This window comes from Erithacus rubecula (genome assembly GCF_903797595.1).
Source record: "Erithacus rubecula genome assembly, chromosome: 2".
NCBI lineage: Eukaryota > Metazoa > Chordata > Aves > Passeriformes > Muscicapidae > Erithacus > Erithacus rubecula.
In genome coordinates, this window is record NC_136685.1 from 54005278 (window position 1) to 54028547 (window position 23270).

At 40.1% G+C, this 23270-nt stretch overlaps 1 protein-coding gene across 1 annotated transcript in view; it reads right to left on the reverse strand.

Annotated features, from left to right (window-relative positions):
• Positions 1-13850: 13850 nt before the first annotated feature.
• Positions 13851-23270, reverse strand: part of LOC306816949 (uncharacterized protein) — a 40784-nt gene continuing 31364 nt past the window's right edge. Inside the window, exons 3-4 of the mRNA XM_079333423.1 lie at positions 14189-14273; positions 13851-14072 (exon numbers count right to left, since the gene is read on the reverse strand). Coding sequence (XP_079189549.1) covers positions 13963-14072; positions 14189-14273 — 195 coding nt within the window. The 3' untranslated portion in view covers positions 13851-13962. The remainder of the gene's footprint in view (positions 14073-14188; positions 14274-23270) is intronic.

The following is a 23270-nucleotide window of genomic DNA, read 5'->3' on the forward strand; positions in this document are numbered from 1 at the left end:
AGTAGCTGAGCTGTGTAATTTCGTCTCCCTAGAAAAGCCTTGCTGTTTGGAGGGCTTATTCATCTGTGATGGGAAGGCAGGTAGGTGTTAGTCCTGCCTGACACTGCTTTCAGGGCACACAGAAACTTCTCCCTCCAGCCCTTCAGGAAGGTCAGAGGCTTCAGCAGCCCACATGGTAACTGGAACCTGTGAGCTCTCTTCTGATTCTGTCCTGGTCCTCATTGTCCGATGCAGAATTCAGTGCCTCAATCCTTCAGGAATTCAATTCCCTGATAGCTTTTGAACTTCAGTTTGGCAATTAATTCAGTGCTGAATAAATGAATTCCTGCTTACTTGTCTTGCTGAATCAAGACCTTAGGATGCAGCAGGTTCCTAGAATTGCTTGGCTGACTCTGGAAGGAAACTTCTTCGAATTCTGCAAATATTTTCAGCAGTATTTGGCTTTGGGTTAATTAAAGGAAGATGAAGTTCAGGCTTTGGACTGCAGGAATGACACAGTCCCACCTACAGAAGACAATGATACTCCTTAACATCATCTGTCTTCTGAAGCAAAAATCTCATGAGCTTTTATTTTCCTCCTGTAAAATCCTGAACAAAAAAAGTCTCCAGCCTTGTAATTAAGTTTCATGCGCAACAGTCAAAACTTTCAGTCAAGACCTTCAGGCTGCCCCCACAAATGGTGTCTACAAGTAGCAGCAAATAGATAAGGAACTGAGTAACAGCTTTAATAACAATCCCAACAGAGATTTTAAATCAGGATCTTTCATATGCTGTCAACAGGTCTGCTAGACATTGTGTTGACAGGAGGTTTATTGACTGAAGCCCCTATTGATCTGGAAACATCTAATTGATTTCGGTGTCATATTTTGTCAAATAAAAATTTGGAACATCTTTTATTTCCCTTTTCTGATGCTTATAGAGCAGGTTTACTGCATTGTCAATAAGAGGCTTTAGTGCCAAGGGATTATGCTCACAGGATCACAGAGTGATGCAGGGCTGTGCTGAGAAAAAAGTAATTCCCATTCTTGTAGAAACCAGTGGAAAATTACAGCATTCTTTAGACGAACTGACCTCTAGTTAAAATAGCTGATAAACAGTGCCCTGACCTCCACTTTCTTTCCAGCACATGCATTTGAGTCTAACAGAGTTGTTGTAAGTGTGACTTTATGAGTAAATGTTGCAGGTATTTCAGCCTGTTGGAGATGGATGACTGCAGAAAAAAACATATTTGTATGCCTTCCTCTGAGTGTGTCTTCTTGGGATTGTGCCACCACAAGGTTAGTAAAAGTCCTTGCAATGTTGTGAAGTCTGTCTAGCTTAGAGTTCTCATAAAACAGCATTGGATGACAGCTACTTAAATTCATTATTGATGTTATGAACTTTAATGTGCTGTGACTGCACAGAATCCGGTCTTATCAGAATTTAATAGTGCTAATATGGAAAAGGAGGTGAAAACATATGATGGAAAAGTGATGAAAAACGAGTCATGAAAAAAATGAACATTCTTAGTGATGCTGAGTTCGGTCTGCTTGTTTCCTTTGGTTACAAGGCAGCACTATGTGAGGAGCTCCAGAATGAACAGTGTAAGCATATACTGTCAGCTGACTCTTGCACGCAGATTTTTTCTTCAAAAACTTTAGTTTTTAAAGGATAACTGCAGAAGGGCATTTATGTATTATCTATCAAGGACATAATCTGAACAAGTTTTCTTGCACATCTTGCATGAAATAGATGTTAGCTGAACTAACCTAGCTATGGGTCATCTCTTTTCCCCTTATCTCTTCATCTAGTGTTCCGCTAGGTGTTGCTTACTATGATATCTCAATGTCCTTTATGTGTATACAAAACCCCCATCATCATGATTGTCGTCATCATCAGTTCATTATCTTAAAAGAAAAGATCTCTTTAAGCCTGTAAGTCCTCCAGCAACCTTAGAGATAAGATAAGATACTAAATGATGTAAATGGAGGGAGAATTTGTCAAAGGAAGGAATTTTTGCTAGAGAGTAGTTCAGCTGGGTGTTAACTCAAAACAGTAAATTCAATTCTTGGCCATGTGAAAACAGAGGCCTGATAAAGGAAGATGCACATTGCCACGTGTCAATATTTTTCCTCTTGGTGATACCGTTGTTTCTCTTGCCACTATACTGAGTTTCAATATTCTTTGTTATTTGTAGGAGCTTTTCTTTCAAGAAGTGCTAAAAGGTGTCCTGGGCAGAAGGAGGCAAAATATGCATGCTGAATAGGGCTTTATCTACAGTGCAGTAATTTGTGTTTAGTGATTTATGATTTTAGGTCATATTGGGTCCCTTTCAGATAAATGTGAGGTAATTACAGTATTTCTGAGTGTAGATTAATTAGTCTAAGCTAGAGAGCAAGGGAAGAAGTGTTAACTTTGCCCTAGGTGACTGGTCCAAAATAGAGTAAAAATATTTACATATTAATTCGTAATATATTTACCTTCCTTAGGTTTTGGTACTCGAGTTAGGCACATAGTCACCAAATGTGGTGACTATTCCTTGGTCATAAGAGACAAATAAGCACCCCAAAGGCAACTCAGTGTATCTGTGGCTTGAATCAGGCAGTGTCCACTGTATAGTTGAAAGAGCTTGGTCCTGAAACCCACAGATAAGTAGAGGCTGATTTGAATAATGAGTGTTTCTTTCCTTATTTCTGAAGCTTTACACATATAAGATGTGGAATCACTTTAGAGAATCATTTTGTCAACATACGCTGAGAGAGCTGGTCATTTTATTCCTAATCTCTATATATTTTCATAAAAGAAAATATTCTGTGGCAAGTATTATCACCATATATGTTAGCCAGAGATTCCCGACCTTAGTCCAGTTTAGTTATGGACCTGAAAAAATACTTGTGACATTGTTGTAACTCTCCATAGTGCTCTTCAAGGTTGAATTATGTATGTTGTCTTCCAGCTTCCCTGTGTGGTTGTGTGTTGCAGTGGATATACAAGACATACCAGTTTCTTGAAATTGATTGACATTATCTTGCCTTGCATTGTGCCTGATATCATCTTAGAGGGATGTGAAAATATTAGTTCTATTTTACAAAGATGGGAATTGAACCACAGAGTAGACAATGTGTCTCATCTGAGGGACATCTGTGGCAGAACCAAAAATTAAATGCAGAGCTAACTTTCTCCCGTTCTAGCATGTGGATTAAGATTACTGTACAGCAATATATATTCCACATCTACCAACCTTATTTGTGCAATTACATGCATTGTTAACAGACAGTTTTGGATGGCAAGAGCCACAGCAGGCACTGCAGGCATTTGCTGTACCTTGGAGAAATGGTACTCAGATATCTGATATTACTATAGCCCTGGTTCCCTTCCCAGCAGGAGCCACCCATCATTGTGAAAAATGAGGGACATGGAACACTGGCATCTAAAGGGCTGTTATTCCAGGAAGGAATTTGTGGAGAAGGAAGGAGGTATAACCATATTCACACTGAACTGGCAACTGGTAGCATCCCTGCCACCATCCACTGTGTTGGAAATGCCAGGAAAATGCTTTTCCCACAGCACATATTCACCACAAAGAACATTACAGTAAGACAAAGAAGTCCCATTGCTGTTTCATAGGCAGACACAGAAAGAAAAAGCCACAAACATTCCCAACATTAATTTATCTTTTTCAATTCCAGATTCCATTTTCAGACCTGTTCAGTCATTCACTGCACTGTGAACCTCTTCACAGTGTTCCAGTTAGTCCATTTTTTAACACCTTAATCCCTAAAGTGAAATGGAAACCTTTGATAAGGGTTTTATTTACTTTGCTAGAAGTTGCCTTTAGTTTTTTGTAAATGCTTTGTGTGACTCTACAACAAAGGTTCAGGTGTTTTGTCCGTAGGTTTGCTAGACTTCAAGACCAAAAAAAGTTGCTGGAACATATAACCTGGCTGTCTGTGTAAAAACTCTTACATCTACTGCTATGTATGTCAGGTCCAACAACTTTACCTCTGAGGTTTCTTGTTTCTTTCTCTAAACTCATATTTGACTATCTCCAAATTTTCATCCAATTCAAGGATAAGAATCAGGATTGACAAGCACAGACACCCACCCATGCACAGTCATGCAGTTGACCACAGGCTGTGAGTATAAGACCTTTCCAGCCTTCAGCAAAGGCTTCCTCAGCCCCATGCATCTGCATCTGCTCATCAGCACCCACATGGTGGGTGTTACCAACCCTTGGATCAGCTGGCAGATCTCCATGTGGGAGCTTGCATTAGTCAGCCAGGGGATGAGCAGCTGGGCACAGCCTCTTCAGCTGGCACAGCTCAAGCTGGAGGCAGTGGAGGCAGACAATCCCAGCCCACTGAGTGGGCAATGCATAGTGTTATTGATCTTACACACCTTCCCTGCATTGTTATTTTAAACTTGTAAAAAAAAGAAATTCAGATTTGCAAGTGTGCCATGCTCCAAGTAGTTGTGATACTTCTGTAATGCTCTCATCAGGACCTTACACTATGGCTTTTTTTTTTAGAAAATGCTTGCATGCAGGAATGGGGAAGAGCAGGTCTAGCTTATTGGATTGATGGTGAATGCAGTGTGGCTGGTACATAATTTCCAGTGTGACACTAATCTCTATACCCTCAGTGAGATGACCACAACACCTCTCTGTCTAGCTGAATATAACGCCTAGATCTTTCACACAGGACAGACTTGATAAAGCTGCAGAATTTTATTTTAAGTTTTGGGGTTTTTTATGAAAGAAAGAACATGAGAAAGAAAATCAGCCATGTCTCTGTGTTTTTAACAGAGCATCAGAAAAATTGAATCCTGAAACTATGACTTGTGAACATGCCTTAGCTTGCTGCAATATAGGAAACATTACTAAGCAGCTTGTTTTGTTGACATTGGAGTTCTATAGAAAAACAGATAAAGTGCCAGGTGAAGAAATTAAAGCATAAAGAGATTAAGCAAAGTACTGTCAAATGAGATAGGAGATTGAAAACAAGACTTTCTGCCTTTGGTGTTCTAGCACTAGTGTAGACAGATGAAACACTGCGGGGAAATTTAAAGCTTGAATGAAGAAAGGCTAAGCATCATTTAGTTGCCAATGGCAGCATTTAGTCACTTGCAAAACATAGCACTGTGGACTTCTCTATAGTTATAGGGAACTCTCTTACCAATGCTGTTATTCATGATTTTCACTCAGCAAAGATTTTCACTTATGCATGCTTTTATCCTGAGCCCTTTAAACCTTCAAACAGGCAAATATTAACAGCGACATTTTAAAGAATGAAGAGATGGGGAAGTCAGATGACTTGGGTCACTGTCATAAGATCAGCTTGAAATAGAATAAACATTTTGTGAGGCTTGTGACTTTCAATCCCATGCTCAACTTATTGGACATATAACCCACCTCTTACAAAGTAAAACTAGACAGCAGTTTTGCTCCTTTGGTGACTGACTCAGACTGACTGACTCACTCAAAAGAGTGGTTTATATCATGACCATTGGACCCAGGATCAAAGTCAAATGCTGCCTTCTCCCAAGTTCACAAGGTTTAAAAGTAGCACTCTGTTTTTGACCTGATCCACAGTTTTGAGTTCCTGAGTGGCAGACATGGGCCACAGAAAGGAAAGACATTTCTCAGAAAGGAAGAAAAAGTGTCAGTGTCACTGTTTGAGGTACAAACGTATGAAATGCACAATGATCTGCATATGCTAGATTCAGCTGAGTATAAATCTATAACTGCCTAATCTTATTTTGATTTCACTGTATCTGTTTTAAAATACATAGTACAGGGTAGTAAAGTATGTTTCAGCTTTGTCTGGAGATAACATTGTGAAGTACTTTTCACAGACAACAGTTTTCACATGTTTAGTATTATATATATATATATATATATATGTGTGTGTGTGTGTGTGATTGTACATTTAATTTAATGCATATTTAGTCTATCTTGTTTGACTCTTCTGTGTTGAACAGTGTACATGGACTTACAACTCTTTCATCTAGTCTGAAGTCACACCAATGAAAGGTCTGTTAAGTACTGAAACCCCAGAGCATTCTCCTTGCTTATTTCAAATCTATTTGTCTTTAGGTGCTGCAGCCACAACTAGTGAACTTCCAAGCCACTTTGGCTGTGTGAGTTGAATCATAGAATAATATAAAATGTCTTCTATTCATGCATTTGTGCTCACTGAAATATATATACAGTAGTGACTAATGAACTTGTGAACATATTTGTTAAAAACAGCTTAATATAAAATGTGTTTTGTTCTTGGAGTGGGGGAAAGTCTATTATGAAGTTAGAAACTGTGAGAACCAACATTATTTCATTAATATAATGAGTATTTTCCCTTTATACACATTTTTATTCTCAGATGTGGTGTTTTTAAATATTGAAGAATATTATGAGACTGATACATCAGGTCCCACTTTGTTGTATAAGACTATTTCTGGCTACCAGGAAAGGGCATAAACTTCTCTGAGCATTTCTCAGTATCTTGTGCCTTTAACAGTGTATCTCAAGTCTTGTTAATTCAGGGATTGCTTAGTTTTTTTGAAAACTATCAGTGGATCACCTGGTGCAGCACAGCTAAAAGTTTCAAATTCACAAAAAAACGTGTAATGAAGCAAAGCTTTGGGTGTTCACTCACTTGCCTTTGTCAAGAGTGTTTTGAGAATATTATTTCATTTATTTCTATGTTTGTTTTGCTTTACTGATTACTTAGAAAAATTTTGCAGCTATTGTTTTGGATCACCAACAGATGTTCCATGGAGTTTTAGTACTGTCAAAGACTGTGAGGCACCTCTGAATTGTATCTAATATGAACCATTACTGGAGATGAGATCCTGGACCATGAGAACCTTTGCTTGGAAAAAAGAGGCAATTCAAATTGCTCTTTTAGCATTTAAGAATGTTAAACTGATAAAAAATTATTTTATCACTATATTACAGCTATCAACTTGTAAAAAGTCCTGTTTTGTGAGACACCATAATTTTCACAGGAGATCTTAAAATAGATTTTAAAATCTTCTTTTACTCTGAATTGGCTCCACAGGAAGAAATGCAGGCTTCCAGGCTATATACCATCATCCATGAGCATGGCTCAGCATCCTGACACTTCTGTGGAGCCAGCTTACAAGAAATGTGGAACTGCTGAGATGCTGAATTCTTTTCACAATGCGAAATGTTTAGACTGCTAAGAAAGGAAAGAAAAAAAAAAAAAAAAGAAAAGGGAACTAATGTGGGAGTGTGTGGGGAACTCCATATAGAAAGAGGAAGTATCGTGTGACTGATCAGGAAATGGGTACAAAGCAAGTATTTTGGTAGTATTTTCACTTGTTTTGGGGGCATTTCCATAGAGAACTGGAATCAGGCCCTGCATTTAGGTATTATTTCATTCCAGAGTGAAAGGCAGGCACTAATTTGGAGTGAAACACACCAGCTGTCAGCCTTTGCACATAGCAACACGGCACAACAGCTGAAGGCAGGTCGCACAAACACAACATCCCACGGAAATAGCAGCGTTGTAGAGCCATTCTGGGCTGCAAGAATCAACAAACAATGCCCTGACTTCTATAAAAAGAGAAAGCTATTTTCTAGGCTGTATTTTCTGAGAGGAATTAGTTCTCTTTTACCCCAAAAAACTCTGGGATACATCTGTGCTAAAAAACTCCAGGGAAATATGCATGGCAGCAAGGTGTGAACACAATGAAAGCCCTTTCTGGTCCTGTCTGCCAAGGCATTTCTTTACCATGCCCAGATTTGACAGAATAGAAATTTAGCCCTCATCCTTCCATAAACATTATCTAGTCTGAAGTACACTGCCAACCCTTGTGATGTCAGGGCTGTTTACTCCTTTGGTTTTGTCATGTGATTTTTTTTCCAGAACCAAGGAAAAAGCCAGAAAATGTGACAGTTCTTCTTGTGTAAAGTGAAGTTCTGTTTATTCATTTTCTCTTGAGCAAGTTGCTGTCAGTCAGATGTTTGCAGAGTTGTGGGGAGGATAGTGTACTGCCCTCCCTCAATGCAATGAAGTAATTTTTAGAGGAAGTCCTTGTATGGACAATTTAACTCCCCTTATTTAGTCAGTCCTCAGTCAGCTGGGAGGCAGAGGCAAGCTTGGGTATGCTGGTGCAAGTGAGCAGCACAGAAAACTGAGACAAAATCCCTAACAGAGGATATTTTGGACCTTCCACTCCAAAACAGAAATATAATTCTCCTGCAGAGTTATAAAGGGACTGAAATAAATGAAAGATATATTTCAAGGGCTGTCATCACAAAGCTTCTGAGCAACATGCTCAGTGATGTAGAGCGAGACAATTATTTGGAGGACTCTTTTTGCCATTGGCTTTCCTCTCTCTAGAGAATGAAACTTCTTAGCTTAAATGATTTCAAATTTGACCCATTCCCATTTGCTAAGTAGATCACATTAGGTCGACATTTATCTGGATCACAGTGAAACAAAACTGTCATGGTGTAATTTCCTACACTGCTCCCTTGATCTTTGTCATGTCTTCTTTTTCAGCGTTGCTTTTTTCCTCTGTCTTCTTTCCAACCTTTCCACTACTCCTTGGAGTGATATTTTTGCCTTAATCTGCCTCTTCATTTCACCTTATTTTCTCTCTCAGGTCTTACTTTCTTCCTGGCTACTTCAAGTTGAAGCCAGCCCTCTGAAAGCAACAGTCACCTTCAGTGGAACATTATTTCAGTTAATCTCTCATATTTTTACTTCATAGGGTGAAGTCAAATAGGATGTTGAAAGTAGGGCAGTTTTGGCCACCTACTTCAAGAAAGAAGCTCTAAAACTGGAGGGAGCCAGAGTGGAGGGCTATCAAGGTTCTTGTCACAGGACCACTGAGGAGAGGCTGAAGAGCTGAGCTTGTGTAATCTGATGCAGAGGAGGCCAAAGGCATTGAAGGTTATGGCTCCATGATCAAGAGCTACAATGACACCTGAACCAAACTCTTCCCAGTGGTGGCAGAAGGTGCAAGAGGGGGCAATGGCAGCAAGATGAGTGTTCAGCTTGGCATTAGGGAACAAAATGCCCACCTGGAGCACAGAGCAGCCTGGGTGCAGGTTGATTTGAGAGCTGGAGGAAACCCTCTCCCTGGAGGTTTCCAAGCCTTGACCAGACAAAATCCACACTGACCTGCTCCAGCACTGATCACAGTCTGGCCTTGGAGAGGGATGGATGATCCCCAGGCCCCTCTGAAAAGCATTATAACACCAAAAACATGTATTTATTCCCTCAAAACACTTTGTGTATGGAGTTCTTCGTGTTGTCTCTCATTTAGCCAGTCCCTCCTGAATGGGAAGAGGAAGAATATTTTTTTTTTCTTTTTTTTTTAAGTGAAGGATCATATAAACCAACTAAAACAGCTAAGGTAATACTGGTGATAAGTAGAATACCTCTAACTCTTGCTTTAAATAGAATACATCTCATGCAGATAGTGTCTCTTCAATTTTTACTCCCTTTCAAAACTCCATTTGTGCAAGTGCTGGAAGATGTGCAAGCAGAGCACAATGCTGAAAGCCCAGGAAATATGCCCAGCAGAGCAGAGCCTGTACCTTCTGTTGTTAAAACTGTGTTGAAATTCTGATGCATCTTGTATGTACTAACAGACCTAGGAGGAAAAAGTTTGTGTATATGGAGAAATGTCTCTGTCCCCCAGCTAGGCTGGTCTTGACCTTAAAGGGTATCTATAGAGCCCAGGCCCTGGTAGGTCACTCTGTACTAGAATGTGTACTTTCAGTTCTACAAACCAGTGCAGACACCATTTTTTATTTTTAGATAGACAAGTAGCCTTTTTTAGTGGGATGATTCACATCCACCTAGTGATGTATACCTGTGCTTCCAGAATGAACATTCTTTATTTCTTGTTTCAATATTTGTGGTTGTTTCTTAGTTATTCTAATGAAATCTTTGTTCAATTTTTTTTTTTCCCCTGCGCTAGCTACAGAAAACCAATGGTTTTTATTGAGAGGTGTTTCTTTTAAAGTTTCTAATTCCTTGGTATGAATAAATTAACTTATTTTTACTGGGATGCTGTAAATACTTTGTTTAGGATGGGCTGTAAGCCACAGTCTTGAATTTTCTTTTAACATATTTGCAATCTTCTATTTTATTGAGCCATATTAAAAGCAACAGCAATTTTCCATCTGTTTTAATTTGCAGCAAATGAGTTTACACTCCTGTATTTTACACAGACAAGATCTTGTCTTTTTCAGTAATTATTTCAAGACAATGCTGTTTGAATGATGTGATAGGCTAAATGAAAAGTATAGCATATCTCAGGTAAACTAAGCAATTTTGCTAGACCACATTAAATTCTGATTATAATAAAAGGTTTCAAAATAATTTCCCTCACCACTGAACAGATTTGCAAATCTCCTTCTGAGAAGTAGTGACAAGGCATATATAATATCTTCTTGAGGCTACAGAGGGTATCAAGGACCATTGTGATTGTTAACGTAATTTAAAATGAATTTATGCCAGTGACTGAGATCACACTCCTTAGTCCATGAATTCCTGAGAAATGGGAAGGTTTCTCAGGTTTTCCAACAGCCTTAGACATCAATCACTGCTACAGTTTACATGGAAAAGTTTAAAACACAGTTTCTTCTCCACATGAACAGAAGTCTCTGTGCAGGAGCTGAAGAAGCAGAAGGTGACCTTGAAGAGGCTTTCAGTCCTTTGCTGAGGCCATTGTCTGGGGACAGCCTGCTCATTGCCCAGGGCCCTGAAAGGGAACTAGGGGCTGGTGCTCAGCAAGCTTTAGTTAGCCCTTCTCTCTTCTGAAACACGTTTACCTCAGAGCATTTGCATTAGTGTGAAAAGGATTAAAAGTCTCCTCAGTCAGGCTGTTTTGTTACTGGGGCTGTTTGTGCTGTGTGGAGGTAAGAGCTGATGGATTCCATCATGCTGCTCCATTATATTCTGCCTTGCTTAGAGTTCCCCTTTCCTGGACAAACCTCACCCTTTGAGAAGGCCAGTCACACAGATTTCTCTTGCAAAATGTATTGCAGAAAAATATAATACAGAGAAACCTTGAGCTGCCACTGCTAAAGAAAATATTTTTACTTTTTCTTGTAAGGAAGTAACATAATGCCTACTGTCAAGGTCACTTTTACAAGCAACATTAAAACAGAAAATTATAGCAACTTTTCCAGTGGGATATTCATTCAATACGACCTTTTCAATTAGCTTATTTTGATGTCTGTAAAATTCAAAGAAATAGTTCTCCTTGGGCAGGAGCCAATCAATAGAAATGAACCAGGAGACCCCTGATACTCAACTTCTGTTCTGTGCCACATTTTCCTAGACCTTTACCCTATTAATCTTGCAACAACACATGCATTTGTGTGATTTATTGCTTAGCTGTGTCTATAACACACAAAAAGCTTGTGGATGATGGCCCCTGTACTTTTCAAACAAACGGTACTCTCCTATAAGGGCTGGAGGTCTTGCCAAAATGTGGATCCCTGCTGGGGAAACAGGACCTCAAACATACCAAAATCACAGTTTGGGCTCTGTCTCGAAGGGATACTGTGAAGGAAATGTTAGGAAACCTCCTTATCACCCTGCTGTTTTCTCCAGTGATGTCTTTTTTATCCTCTTACCTTCACTTGCTTTCATCCCCCACAGCTGCAGCAGTGTAGCAGATCCTCTGGAAACCTCACCTAATGCCTCACTCTGGAAGAAATCATCCAGGGCTCTGGTTTGGCCAACTTGGTGCTGACCTCCTTCACCATATGGTGTTGTAGGTCAGGGTCAGGTTTACAAATCAATGGGAAAATATGCAAATTAAAAATAAATAAAATGTTAAACCCCACAAATGCTTAGTTCTGTGCTACATCTGTATGGGCTGTCCAAGGAAATGGGCATTGAGGATTCCCCACTGCTGAATATCTCTGCTGAATAAGTTAAACCCAGCTCATCCAGCCTTCCTTCATAGTCAGGAGAGAGAAAAGGACATAGATATGGACTGATTCTTCTCCTCAGCCAGTTCTCCTGTAAGTCAGAAGAACAATGCTTGTTCTTTGTCACAAAAAACAGTGACAAGTGTGACAGCATCACCCCCTTTGCAGAGGTCTGAAGTAAAGGGAAATGATGGTTTTGGTTTTTATTTGAGAAAAATTCTTCAGAACTGCTTCTTCAAGTACTGGAAGCACAATTTTTCACCAAAAAAACCCAGAACATGAAATCATCACAGATCTTCCATATTGCAGCATCTGAGTCACAATGGAGTTCTGTTTCCTGCCTGACATCAGTGTCTGAAGGATCAGCTCAAGGTTGTACTGCAGGTAAATCTGGAAGGATTTCCCATGTCTTCAATCCAGACTGCTATATTTCTTTTTTAGTGCAAGTTCAGTATGACACATAGGGAGACAGGTATATTAACTGCAATTAAGCTTTACTAGACCTTTGATCTGCTACCATGTTGAAGTGTATAAATTAATGCATTAAAAGAAAAATGTAATGTAAAATAATTCTCTTCTCCAAGTTGCAAAGCAGAATTTCAAGCTGTGCCTTTAGAGTACTTTCATCACATTTTTAATTGAGCTAGCTTTTGTGTCAGGAAATAGGGCTTTATTGGAAAAGATGAGGGGAAAGCAGAAAAAGAGCTGATGTTTCATTAAACTGAGAATTGCCATGGGCATGAAACTGTAATCTTTACAATTGGCAGTTGTGTCCTGGCAGAAGAGCCCTTAAACTTCAACTACTCTGGGACAAGATCCCAGATTAGTAAGCTGTGAGCACTTTTTCTGCTTTAACTGAAATTAGCCTGGATACCCAATTAATGTGGGTAAGAACAGTCAGTATCCCCATCTCACCACCACTGCCAAAAAGTGGTGCCTAAATACTATATTTTTAACTGGGTCATTCCCCGGATGTGTTTTCATGTGTAGCCAGCTGTGGACTTGACTGAGAAGACAATGATTTGGTAGTGAAGAGACAGCAGGAGTGAGCAAAAGGACATTAAAACCCCTCTTACTGCACATGTAGCTTGTGGTGGGGTAACCACTGACCTAGTGCAGTTCAGGCAGAAGAAGACACCACTCAAATTAGTTAAATCACCTTCCCTGTCCAGATTCCTATATATATATATTTTTTTTTTTCATTATTATTATAGCTATAGGTACCATTGCTTAGGAATCAGTGTAATTTGCAACATTCACACACTACTGTGAGATCTCATGACTGACTGAGCGTGTTTAGCTAATTAAATGTATTTCTAAACTTGTTTCATAAAAGTTTATCATCTAGATCAGGATTTACTGTCTATGCATAGAAGCCAAGACTGGTTATAGGTCAGGGGAATTAACCAAGAGCATTAAGCATTCCGAATCAAAGCAAGGAAGTGAAAGATTTCCTCCTAATGGGGACGGAGGCTTCTGGGATTTCTCCCAGGGGGACGGTAGCAAAAATGGCAAAGGAAGCAGGAAATCCAAATGAAATCTGCCTCAGGATCAGACACCTACTGTCATGTTGGGAGCAGTTTATGTTCACTGGGACTTTTGCACTGTGTAGTCACAGCATTTTTAGGGGTAATTTTTTCTTGGCTTAAATGCAGTTCTGATATGTCATCTAACTACAGCACCAACAATCCAAGTTAATCTGGTACACTTTCCATTTGTAAATAATATCTAAGCTTATGATTAGGCAAAGGGAAACAAAGACAAAGAAAAAACACCCAAAAAATCCACATCCCTCCAAAAAGCAGAACTCCAAGATAGAAAGCAGACAGAGTAAGAAGAATGCATGTGAGCTTAAGATAGTCAATTTATTCTATCTATGCCAAAACTACTGAGGCTTCTCTTTGTGCACAGCTCAGTTCTGCACACAGACCAGGGGTCACTGAGTGGCTCAGGCTCTTGTAGCTAACGAGAGCTCTGCTCACACCACGGGTCAATGCTGAAACGTGTCTGACAGCTTATTAAACAGATCTGCTAGAATCCTGTTGTTTTTCCTCATTGTGTCATGGCATAATTCCTCTGGAGCCTTGGTGCTGCACACTGTGCTCTGCAGCCATGCACACAAGCGAGGTTGTTGTTGTTTTCACCCAGCAAACACTCAATGGGTGAGAGCCTGTGTCTCATTTTGACATGAAAAGCATCCTTCAATTAAGCTTGGCTGGGAGACAAAGCATTTCAGCCCAGAGTAAAGGCACATCCGAAGCAGAGCCCGCTGCCCACCCCCAGCACCACCCGTACCTGTGTCCTCACTGCCCCAAAGGGTCCTGGGCTCCGACTTGGGCAGCAAATCTCCTTTGTTCTGGGGCTCCTTCATCTGAAAAACACAGAGGGAATACATCACAGCTTCCTATTGAGGTGCCTTTTGCTTTACAACACTTAAAATTATTTGCCGTCCCAAGTGTGTATTTCAGGCGACAGTGCAAGGCCCCTCTCCAGCTGTTTCTATAATCAGGGGTAAACTTATGAAGTGTAAGGTATTGTGATTTTTCAGAAAAGAAAAGGGCCCTGTGAGTCACTGTTTTGAATTGCATTTTCCCATTCCAAGCGTGTGTTGATTTTACACTGCAGACCAGGTGGTGCAGCCCCATTCTCCTGCCTTGGCCCTGCAGAGGTAGGGGCAGGGAAAGGAAATGGTGGGCAGGGAAAAAAACTGTGGATGGGGAAAGGAAATGGTGGGCAGGGTTTCTTTAATGCACAGTGTCTCTACAGAGGGTGCCAGTCCTGGGAGCAGTGAGCTGCAGGAGCCCATAGCTGCCAGCACAGCTCCCCAGGCTATTGCTACCATAAACACAGACCAGCAAAGGCAGTAGATGTCATTATTTATGTCTAAGGAGAAGAGAGTTTTCTAGTTGTGCCAAATACTATTTTTTTTTTTTTGTGGGACAGCCACAATATAGATACTCCAGTGGGGTCTGAAGGATGCTCTTCCATGAAGAGTCACCAAGACTGAAAACAATAATATTCTTCAACTGTGTTACTGATTTTTTAAAATAAATTCCTATCATACCATTGTTAAAAAACAAAAAAGCACTCAGCATTGCTGTTAGTTATTGGGGAAAGTGTCCTCATTTCCTTAAAGCAATATTTTATTCAGACTCCAACTTTTAATTTCAATAAATATTGTGCTTTTGCCTTGACAGTTGTCAAATTGTGAGAAAACTTATAGTTTGTGGCAATGTTTTGTTCAATTAAGATTATCAGGGAAGGAAGAAACAGATACTATTGGTGGACTAAAAACTCAGTTAAAGCAGAGCACAAAGATCTAATAGCATTAGTAGATGCATAAGATATCGTAAAACATGCAGCTAATCTCTACAAGTCCAAGCTGTTTGGAGTAGCTCACATCTAACCTGAAAAAACATAACCACATAACCCTCTTCCAGAGGTTCTGTGACCATTGCCAGGGGACAGAAAATGCATTTTTCTGGAGGACAGACTGGGCTAACTGAATTTGGCACTGGGTTAACCGTGTTCTTTCAACCAAGGACCTTATCCCAGCCTAAAGCCAACCTCAGGGCATAACTGAGCAACATTCTGTGAATCAGAGCTTTTGTGATTCATTGCCTTCAACAGTGCAAACCAGAGCTGTGTTTGATGATGTTGGGAGCCAGATCAGTTTGAATGGGCCTGGTTGATGTAACAAGAGGAAGGACTGTGTTGTTGTTCACAGGACAGGGTCCAGGGAACAATGAAACTGCAAACCTGCAGTGCAATGTAAATGCTGCATCACACAGCAATTCATTGTGAATGTACAGCATGCTGTAGCTACATCACCTGTTCAGTTAGTGAAAAAATCCTGCCTCACGAGAAAACAAAGTCAAGGGAAAATCAGCAGTGAAAATCAGCACTTTTCTTACCCACACTTACATGAAATTTTACCAGTGCTTTTTCAACAGTAGAGCTACACTAATCCAAACAATGCATATAAATGTCATTTGGATTGATCATTGTAAAGCAGCTAACATCTTTATTTATGTCAGATGGTGGAAATAAAAGCACTGAATAGAATATGTTTTTCAAAACTACATTTTTCTCTCTTAGTTTAAAACTTCATTGAAGCCAAGATATGAGATCCAAAGTTTGTAGTCTCAGATTTTGAAAGAGTTTGAATTTGGGTTCAGAATCATATCTGTGTTTTATTCCATGGGAATGAATAGGAATCTTGAGAGCAGGCAATACTGAATGGAATGGAAATTCGGGTATCTAACTGTAGAGTCATTTGTAGACTGCACAATGATCTCATCTGAAATTCTGCATAATGTGGCTACAGAATCTTGTCAGGTTTATTGCCACCTCACCCCCCCCCCTCACTTCTGGCATTTCATGCCTGGTTTGGACTTCAGGATTTCCAGTGATGTAAAATCCACCCTTCCTTATATGAGTTACTTGTTCAACCTTTTTTCCCTTATTTCTCTTATCAATTGCTTTTCTTCATCTTCCAGTCAGAGGAAGCTTTTCTATCCTTTATTTGAAGAGCTTTGTGTTACAAGTAGCTGCTCCACCAGGGAGATATTTGTAGGCCACGGTCAAGTTGACTCTCAATTTTTGATGAAGTCATCATGGCCTTCTCATCCAGGGTTAAACAATCTTGCACTTGACACAAGGGAAAAACACACACTGACAAAGTAACAAATAGAGCTATAAATCTGAGCTCTTCCAGTTGACTCACAATAACATGTACCTATATCCTAAATCAAGTTCAGGAAAAAAACCCAACTAACCTTTAATTGGTCGTATTTTCCAAAATAAGACAAGGTGTAATAGAAACAGATATCATGTCTAGACTATCTAAAAATGGGACTTATTGCCAATTTTCTCTTTTTATGTAGACTTAAGGAGGTCAAACTAAAGACTAAACTATCACAAATAAACTAATGCATTATACCCTATAATAAAAATTATAAAATGTGTCTGAAATAATGTTAAGTGTGGAATTTAACTTCTAAGTAAACAGTGGTGTAAAAAGGTAGCTGTTTGCAGAGCTGACACAATACTCACAATGAACAAGGTGATCAGAGTGGGCAGAGCTCCTGCATGTTCACAGGGTCCCTCAGACCTGTGAATACCTTCCAAATTTTCCAGGAATCAGACTGAAAGTGTCATAAGACTCTGTTTTCTGGTCCTTGCTGTCTCTAACCAGAGCAAAGTCATTCACTTGTGCATTATCCCACTCTCATTTACAAACAGTTAATGCAGGAAAGTGACTGTTCACTTAATTCATTTCAGGTTTGGTTAAAGATTTGGACAAATGTTGGAGTCAGTTCCCACGTTGCCTGAACTAATTCTCTGCCCTGGGCTGTAAACCCTCAGAAATAATCAGTGAACCTTGCATGCTCCCAGCTTGCTCTGAACTGCCTCTGGCCTGAGCAAGGAGCATTTTTCCACAGATGAGCAAGTGAGATGTCTCAGCAACAATCACATCTGCCCACAGTGATAATTGTTCTCTGGCTGTTCAGCCACATAGCACCTATTGCCAGGGAGAGGATATGACTGGATTGTGCTTCAGATACTAAGTGTGCTTATTGTGTAGGTAGTTTGCAGACCTTCTAGACTATATCCTCCCTCTGTCCTAGGCACTAGTATAGAAAACTAGTGGTAATATTGATTGTTCTGTATTTTTCTGTATATGAGAAGAAATAAAACAATGACCACTCATGCAGTGATGCATGCTTTCCACAAGCCAGGGGAAATTGATAATATTTGGCATCTTGAAGTACTGAGCTTAAGGATTAATTGGATAATTATCTCAATTTTACACATGGAAAATCTAAATAACAAAGAGATTGAAGATTTGTTCAAACTCAAATCTCAGTTCAAAGAATCTGGAATAGGCTTTATTTTCCAATCCTCCAATTAATTTTCATGATGAAGTGATAACCTCTAATACATTCTTACATAAGTATGACAATCAGTTTACACATACAGTGGGGTTTATACCAGTGGAGAAGCCCTTTTGTTGTGCATATTTTCTTGATGGTCATCGAGCACTTGGGGATCTTTTTTCCAAGGCTTGTAGTTCTGCCATGTATTCAGATACAAAGGAGCTGAAGTCAGTTAAGTGAGACAGTAGATCTGAAATCCCACCAACAGGATTAACAAGCCCTCAAAACTTCATATATATACAGGATTTGCTCAGAAATGGGTGAATTACTCAGCAAAAGGGCTGAACTTGTTCCTGAATGATTAGCTCTGTTGTAGCACAGCTCCAGGTCTTGGCAGGCTGGTGAGAGGGGGTGAAGGATAATGGCTCTGATGTGTGCAGGGGCGACCTGAGTCAGCTGTGATTTACAGCTGCTGAGAGGATCAGAAGCAATTTATCTCAGGGGTTCTGTGAGACCTGTAAGTCTTTTGGGGGTGTCCAGGTTTCCTGCTCCAGCCCCAAAGTCACCATTGCCTTAGCCCTCTTATGTCCTCTAGCCTGTGCAGTATCTGTGCTGGCAGTGGTGAGGAGCTCTCTACAGTCATCTCTGTCCCTGTGCAAGGAAGCTGACTGGCACATCCTTTAACCTTGTCTGGAACACAAACTTATTCATACAGGAAGAGGGGCAGATATAGTTGACTGAAGAACAGAAGGTGAGGCTGCAGGAGGAGCAGAAATTTACCTGGACCCACCAGCAGCAAGTGCATGGTGCACTCACCAACTGCCCTGCTGCACCAAGACTTCCATTTCCACTGTCTGAGATGTACATATCCTGAGGAACACAAATATCACTTGCTCTATGAAAGCTTCAATGTCCTTCTCACTGGGAAGTGTTGATATTTTCATAATACTGCAGTAAGTACTGTCACAGCAAGGTCAAGAGCATTTCATTACAAGAAAAGATTGCCTACTGTACTTGGGTTTGACCCTTTCTTTTTAAAGTGCCTGGTCATTCTCCCTTTCATATTCCCTGCTAAAGAATCATTTGAGCTGAAAATGAAAAGGAAATGAGGCTGGTTAGAAGCAAAATGTTTTTGGAGAGTCATTGTCTACCTGTGCTATACTTGAAATAATATTTCCATTAATTTCTGAAAACTCAGTGACATAGTGAGGAACTAATCCTCTTCTCTGTTTAAAGCAATGAAGAATCTCACTTTGTCTACAGGAGTGGGACCTCTGTTACAAATATCTCCAGAAAGCAAATTAACAAATTCTGTACTTTTTCACATAGGTTAATTTATGGTTGCTATGGTTGTTGCATGAATGTGCAGAGGAAGAAATGAAGCAAAGCTGTGGGGGGGGGGGGGTATAAATGGATGTCTAAATAATGCCACTGTTGTGTGCTGTGTGAGTCCAAAACTTGAGAAGGAATCATTTGCAGCTATGACAAGCCTATGTTATTCTACACCCTTATTTTGCAAGAGGCAGTGGAGGTGGAGTGATGCTGGCCTGATAGTGAGGGCAATGACTGTTATTCACCATTTGGAAACAAGTATAGACACTGAAATTACTTAAATGAATAGGCTACTGCTATGTCAGGGGTATGATTAGCTCTTATCAGTGGGTTTCCTCTGGCTCTCCTGGCTGGAGCCAAAAGGGGCTGGGTCACTTATGCAGCTTGCTATACAACACATGCCCACTGCATCAGAGCCAGTCACAGAGGCAAACTCCACCTGCATAGCAATGGCTCTGACCTGGGGAAGCTCCCAGCACCTGGGAGAGTAATGGCATGTAGGCACCAAAACACTTATGACATCCTTTGTGTGGCCTCAGCATGGGCTCACCCACTGTCAGCAATAGTGGGATCATTTGCCAACACTTCCCTGAGACTGGCTGTCAAGGCAGCTTAGGTATCCAGTATCCTACCCCTCCCTGATTTTGCTGTCAGCCACCCTAGGAACAATAAAACTTGTATATCAATATAAACATACATGTTGGCATTAACACATGACAATGGGGTAGCATTGGTGTAGTAAGCTCTAAAACTTCTACCCAAGAAATAAATTGAGGGACTTATGCCATATGGTTCTATATGAACATTATTCTTATCTGGATGGATGTTTTTTTAACACTGGTCAGCCATGCAGCAATATCCAGTTTGGTTGAAACCTGGTTTAAACTAGATTTAAACCAAATTTTGCAATCCATGATACAGGTTCTAAGGAAAGAATGAATAGGGCCTGCATGGTCTTGCAGTCTGGCTTTGCAAACAGTGTTAGTTCTGGACATTTGGCAGTTTGACATTTGATGCTGTCATCATTAACAAGACTTGATCCTGCACAAAAAGGCTGGCCAAAAGTTCAGTGTAAAGCATCCAACAGCTTGCCTGTCCACTGAGCATGACTGTTGGTCCTTTGCTTCTGCTGCTGTGAACTGTCTCTAGCCATGTGTTCTGAGGAGTAAGGAAAGAAGGAAGTATATTTCACTGCTTATTTCAAATCATAAAAGCACCAAAACAGCACTTCTGGATGTGTTAATACTTTCTCTTCCAATTCACTTTATGTCTAGTCATAGCATCAAGAAAAATTGAATTTGTTAAATAGGAAAATGTTTAGCACACTTATAAGTATCAACAGTCATGGGCAACTCTGAAAAGCAGTTGCTTCTGCTTTCAAAGTGCAAGTATTTGCTTGCATTCAGTTACTTAATCAGATGTAGGAATGCTGGTTCATAGCTACAGATCTCTCTGAATAAAGTTCCCACTTGTGGTTAGAGAGTCAGAGATTTAGTTTTTCCATTCCTCCAAAAGATTTATTCAGCATGGAGGTCTTTTCCTGTCCACAAAACTTTAGAGCAGGTTTAGCATAAGCAGTGGTCCATCCTTATCACTAAGACCATCAGCAGAATTAATTGACTTATGAATTGTGGCTTTGGTCCAAGAAGAGCCTATGCTTTTCCCTCAAAGAAATTGAAGCAGCATTCTTAGTGAAATGATAGCATATGATCCCAACCCACACAAAATTGGCAACAATCACGTTAGAGCCAAACAGATTTTGAGGTTGTGACAGAATTGAGCAAGTCTGTTACTATCAGCCTCACCACAAGATTGCTGCCAAAACACCGAAAATTCAAAACTAAGCATACGCAGCAGTTTCACTGAAAGAAAAAATAATATTGACAAATGTTCTATGAAGGCATCAGACCTTCCCCCCACCTAAAACTTCTTGCAAAACTTAAAGGAGCAACGTCCTCTGAAGATCTGTTGACAGCTCATAAAGGAAGCTGTATCGGCTTATATATCTACAAATATTCCTCCAGGTTTTATTTCCAGCAGTATTGCTGGAATGAAATGTAAGAAAGAATCAGGCTGCTAATGGCATCCATGGCACTGATACAAGGCTTGGAGAGTGTCCAAATTGCCTTTTTCCTGTGTTCTTCTAGTTATTCATTGGGGCAAGCACAGGTTCAGTGCAGAATTCAGCTTGTGCTAATGTGGTAAAAACACAGATTCACAGACTACTGCAGCAATTCCATAGCTGTAAGAGCACAAAGAGACAAAATATTGCAAACATTGCCAGCACGGGCAAGCCTGAGAGAACAAGGAGGAGCCAGATCTGTGAGTAGATTGTCTTCTGAATTGGGTGTGAAATACCCCCCAAATGCAGGCAAAGCCTTGGACTAAAACAGTGACACTGGCTGTACCTAGCCCAGGAAATGACAAATTTGCAGTCGAGTTTCGTCTTCCAGTTGTGCCTATAATGCAGGACCCTAGAAGAGGCACATTATGATGGAGGAACTATCTGAGCATAAAAATCTTTTAAGGTGTCTTCTAGGGATGAGTTCCCAGACCCTGATCGTCAGAGTCCACCCAAAACTACAGAGTGCGGAAAGCATTAAGCAGTGCTTTATCAGGAACTTCTGCAGTATCAATGCTCAGAATCAATCCAAATATTTATATTAAATGCTATTTTGACACATTAGGAATATAACAAGCATAGTTAGCAGACATGTTGAATTTGAAAAACAAAAGCCACCCTCAGATACAGCCGGAACTGAAAACCTTATAACATTTCAGTGACGTATATGAAAGCAAAACTAAACAGAAAAACTTCCAATTTTAACAAAAACCCTTGGTGATTGAAATACACAGATGTCTGAAATTCTTCCAGTTATAGTAATCGGATTTTAAAGGTACTTTTCTTTTCAGATATATGATATTTATCTTGACAGAGTTTGCTCAACAGTTTCATTGTTCCATGTATTTCCCTTTGGTGCTTTGAAAAGAAAGCTAGTTTGTTCTTTTCATCTGTAGCCATTCCCTCAGTAGCTGTCATTTATTATGTAGAAAAAAAGGATTGTGTTGTATTTCTGTATGCATTTGGCTTTGCATGTAGATATATTTTTCTTTCAGTAAGTGTATCTTGGGGCTCGGGGAATTGTTTTGATGAAAAGACAGCTTTTTAAGCCAAAATATATTTATGTTTCAAAGAGCCTCAGTTCCTGCGGGCTAGATTAAAAAAAATCCTTAAGAATCCAAACATCATCTTCTTAATAAGTGCTAGCCTTTAGACATCAATCTTAGAGGGTACTATCTGCAACTCTAGCTGTATAGGAACCTCTGCAGGTACCTCCTGAGCAGCACTAGTGCTTCATAGTAAGTTTCAGCAGCCAATATTTTGAAAATCGAGGGAGAAATTATAGCATCAGCTATTTAACTTTTGCCTTTCAAGGTTGGCCTTTGAAAAGCTTCTCAAGAGCATCAAAGCTTCTCAAGAGCATCAATCCCTGTTTTTATCTAATAGACCAAGCTTGTGAACAAATGCTCCAGTTTTGACAGGTCTTTCCAACCTACAGGAATCAGATCTGTTTCTCCTGCCTGCCAGGAGCCTGCTCGTAGAGCTGAATCGCTGACGGCAAAACTCGGCACTCCAAAAGGAGACCTTTAGGAAGCAGGCAGGAACTGTGGCTTTCCTTCCCACCTGCACTTCATCCCACAGCCCCGTAATACCCAAATAACGGGTTTCAGGAAGGGTGCCCAGGGTTCCAACAAGCTACAAGGTTTTGTGTCTGCTCTTACAGAAGGAGGCATTCACAGCATCCTCCATTCTCACCTGCACAAGCTTATTACCGACCAGTAGTTAGAGGATGCTTTGGAAGTAGGGTGGTGTTTGTCTTCCCCACCCAACAGGTTTGACAGTTATCTAAATTATATCAGATTTCCACTTCACACCTTCAGTAATAATATGCGGGAGGTACCCCCTCTCAGCAGCTCGTTTTATCTTTCAAGAGCAAGAGTGGATCCTACCACATCCTCTTCCAGACCATTCTTAATCCTTCTTCATGGCTTAGAGAAATAAATCTAACATCTTTTTTGTCTTTTCTATTTGTTTGTTTGTCACAATTCTGAAACACTTAAGCATGTGCAAGTTTTAAGAATGTAACTATGGGCAA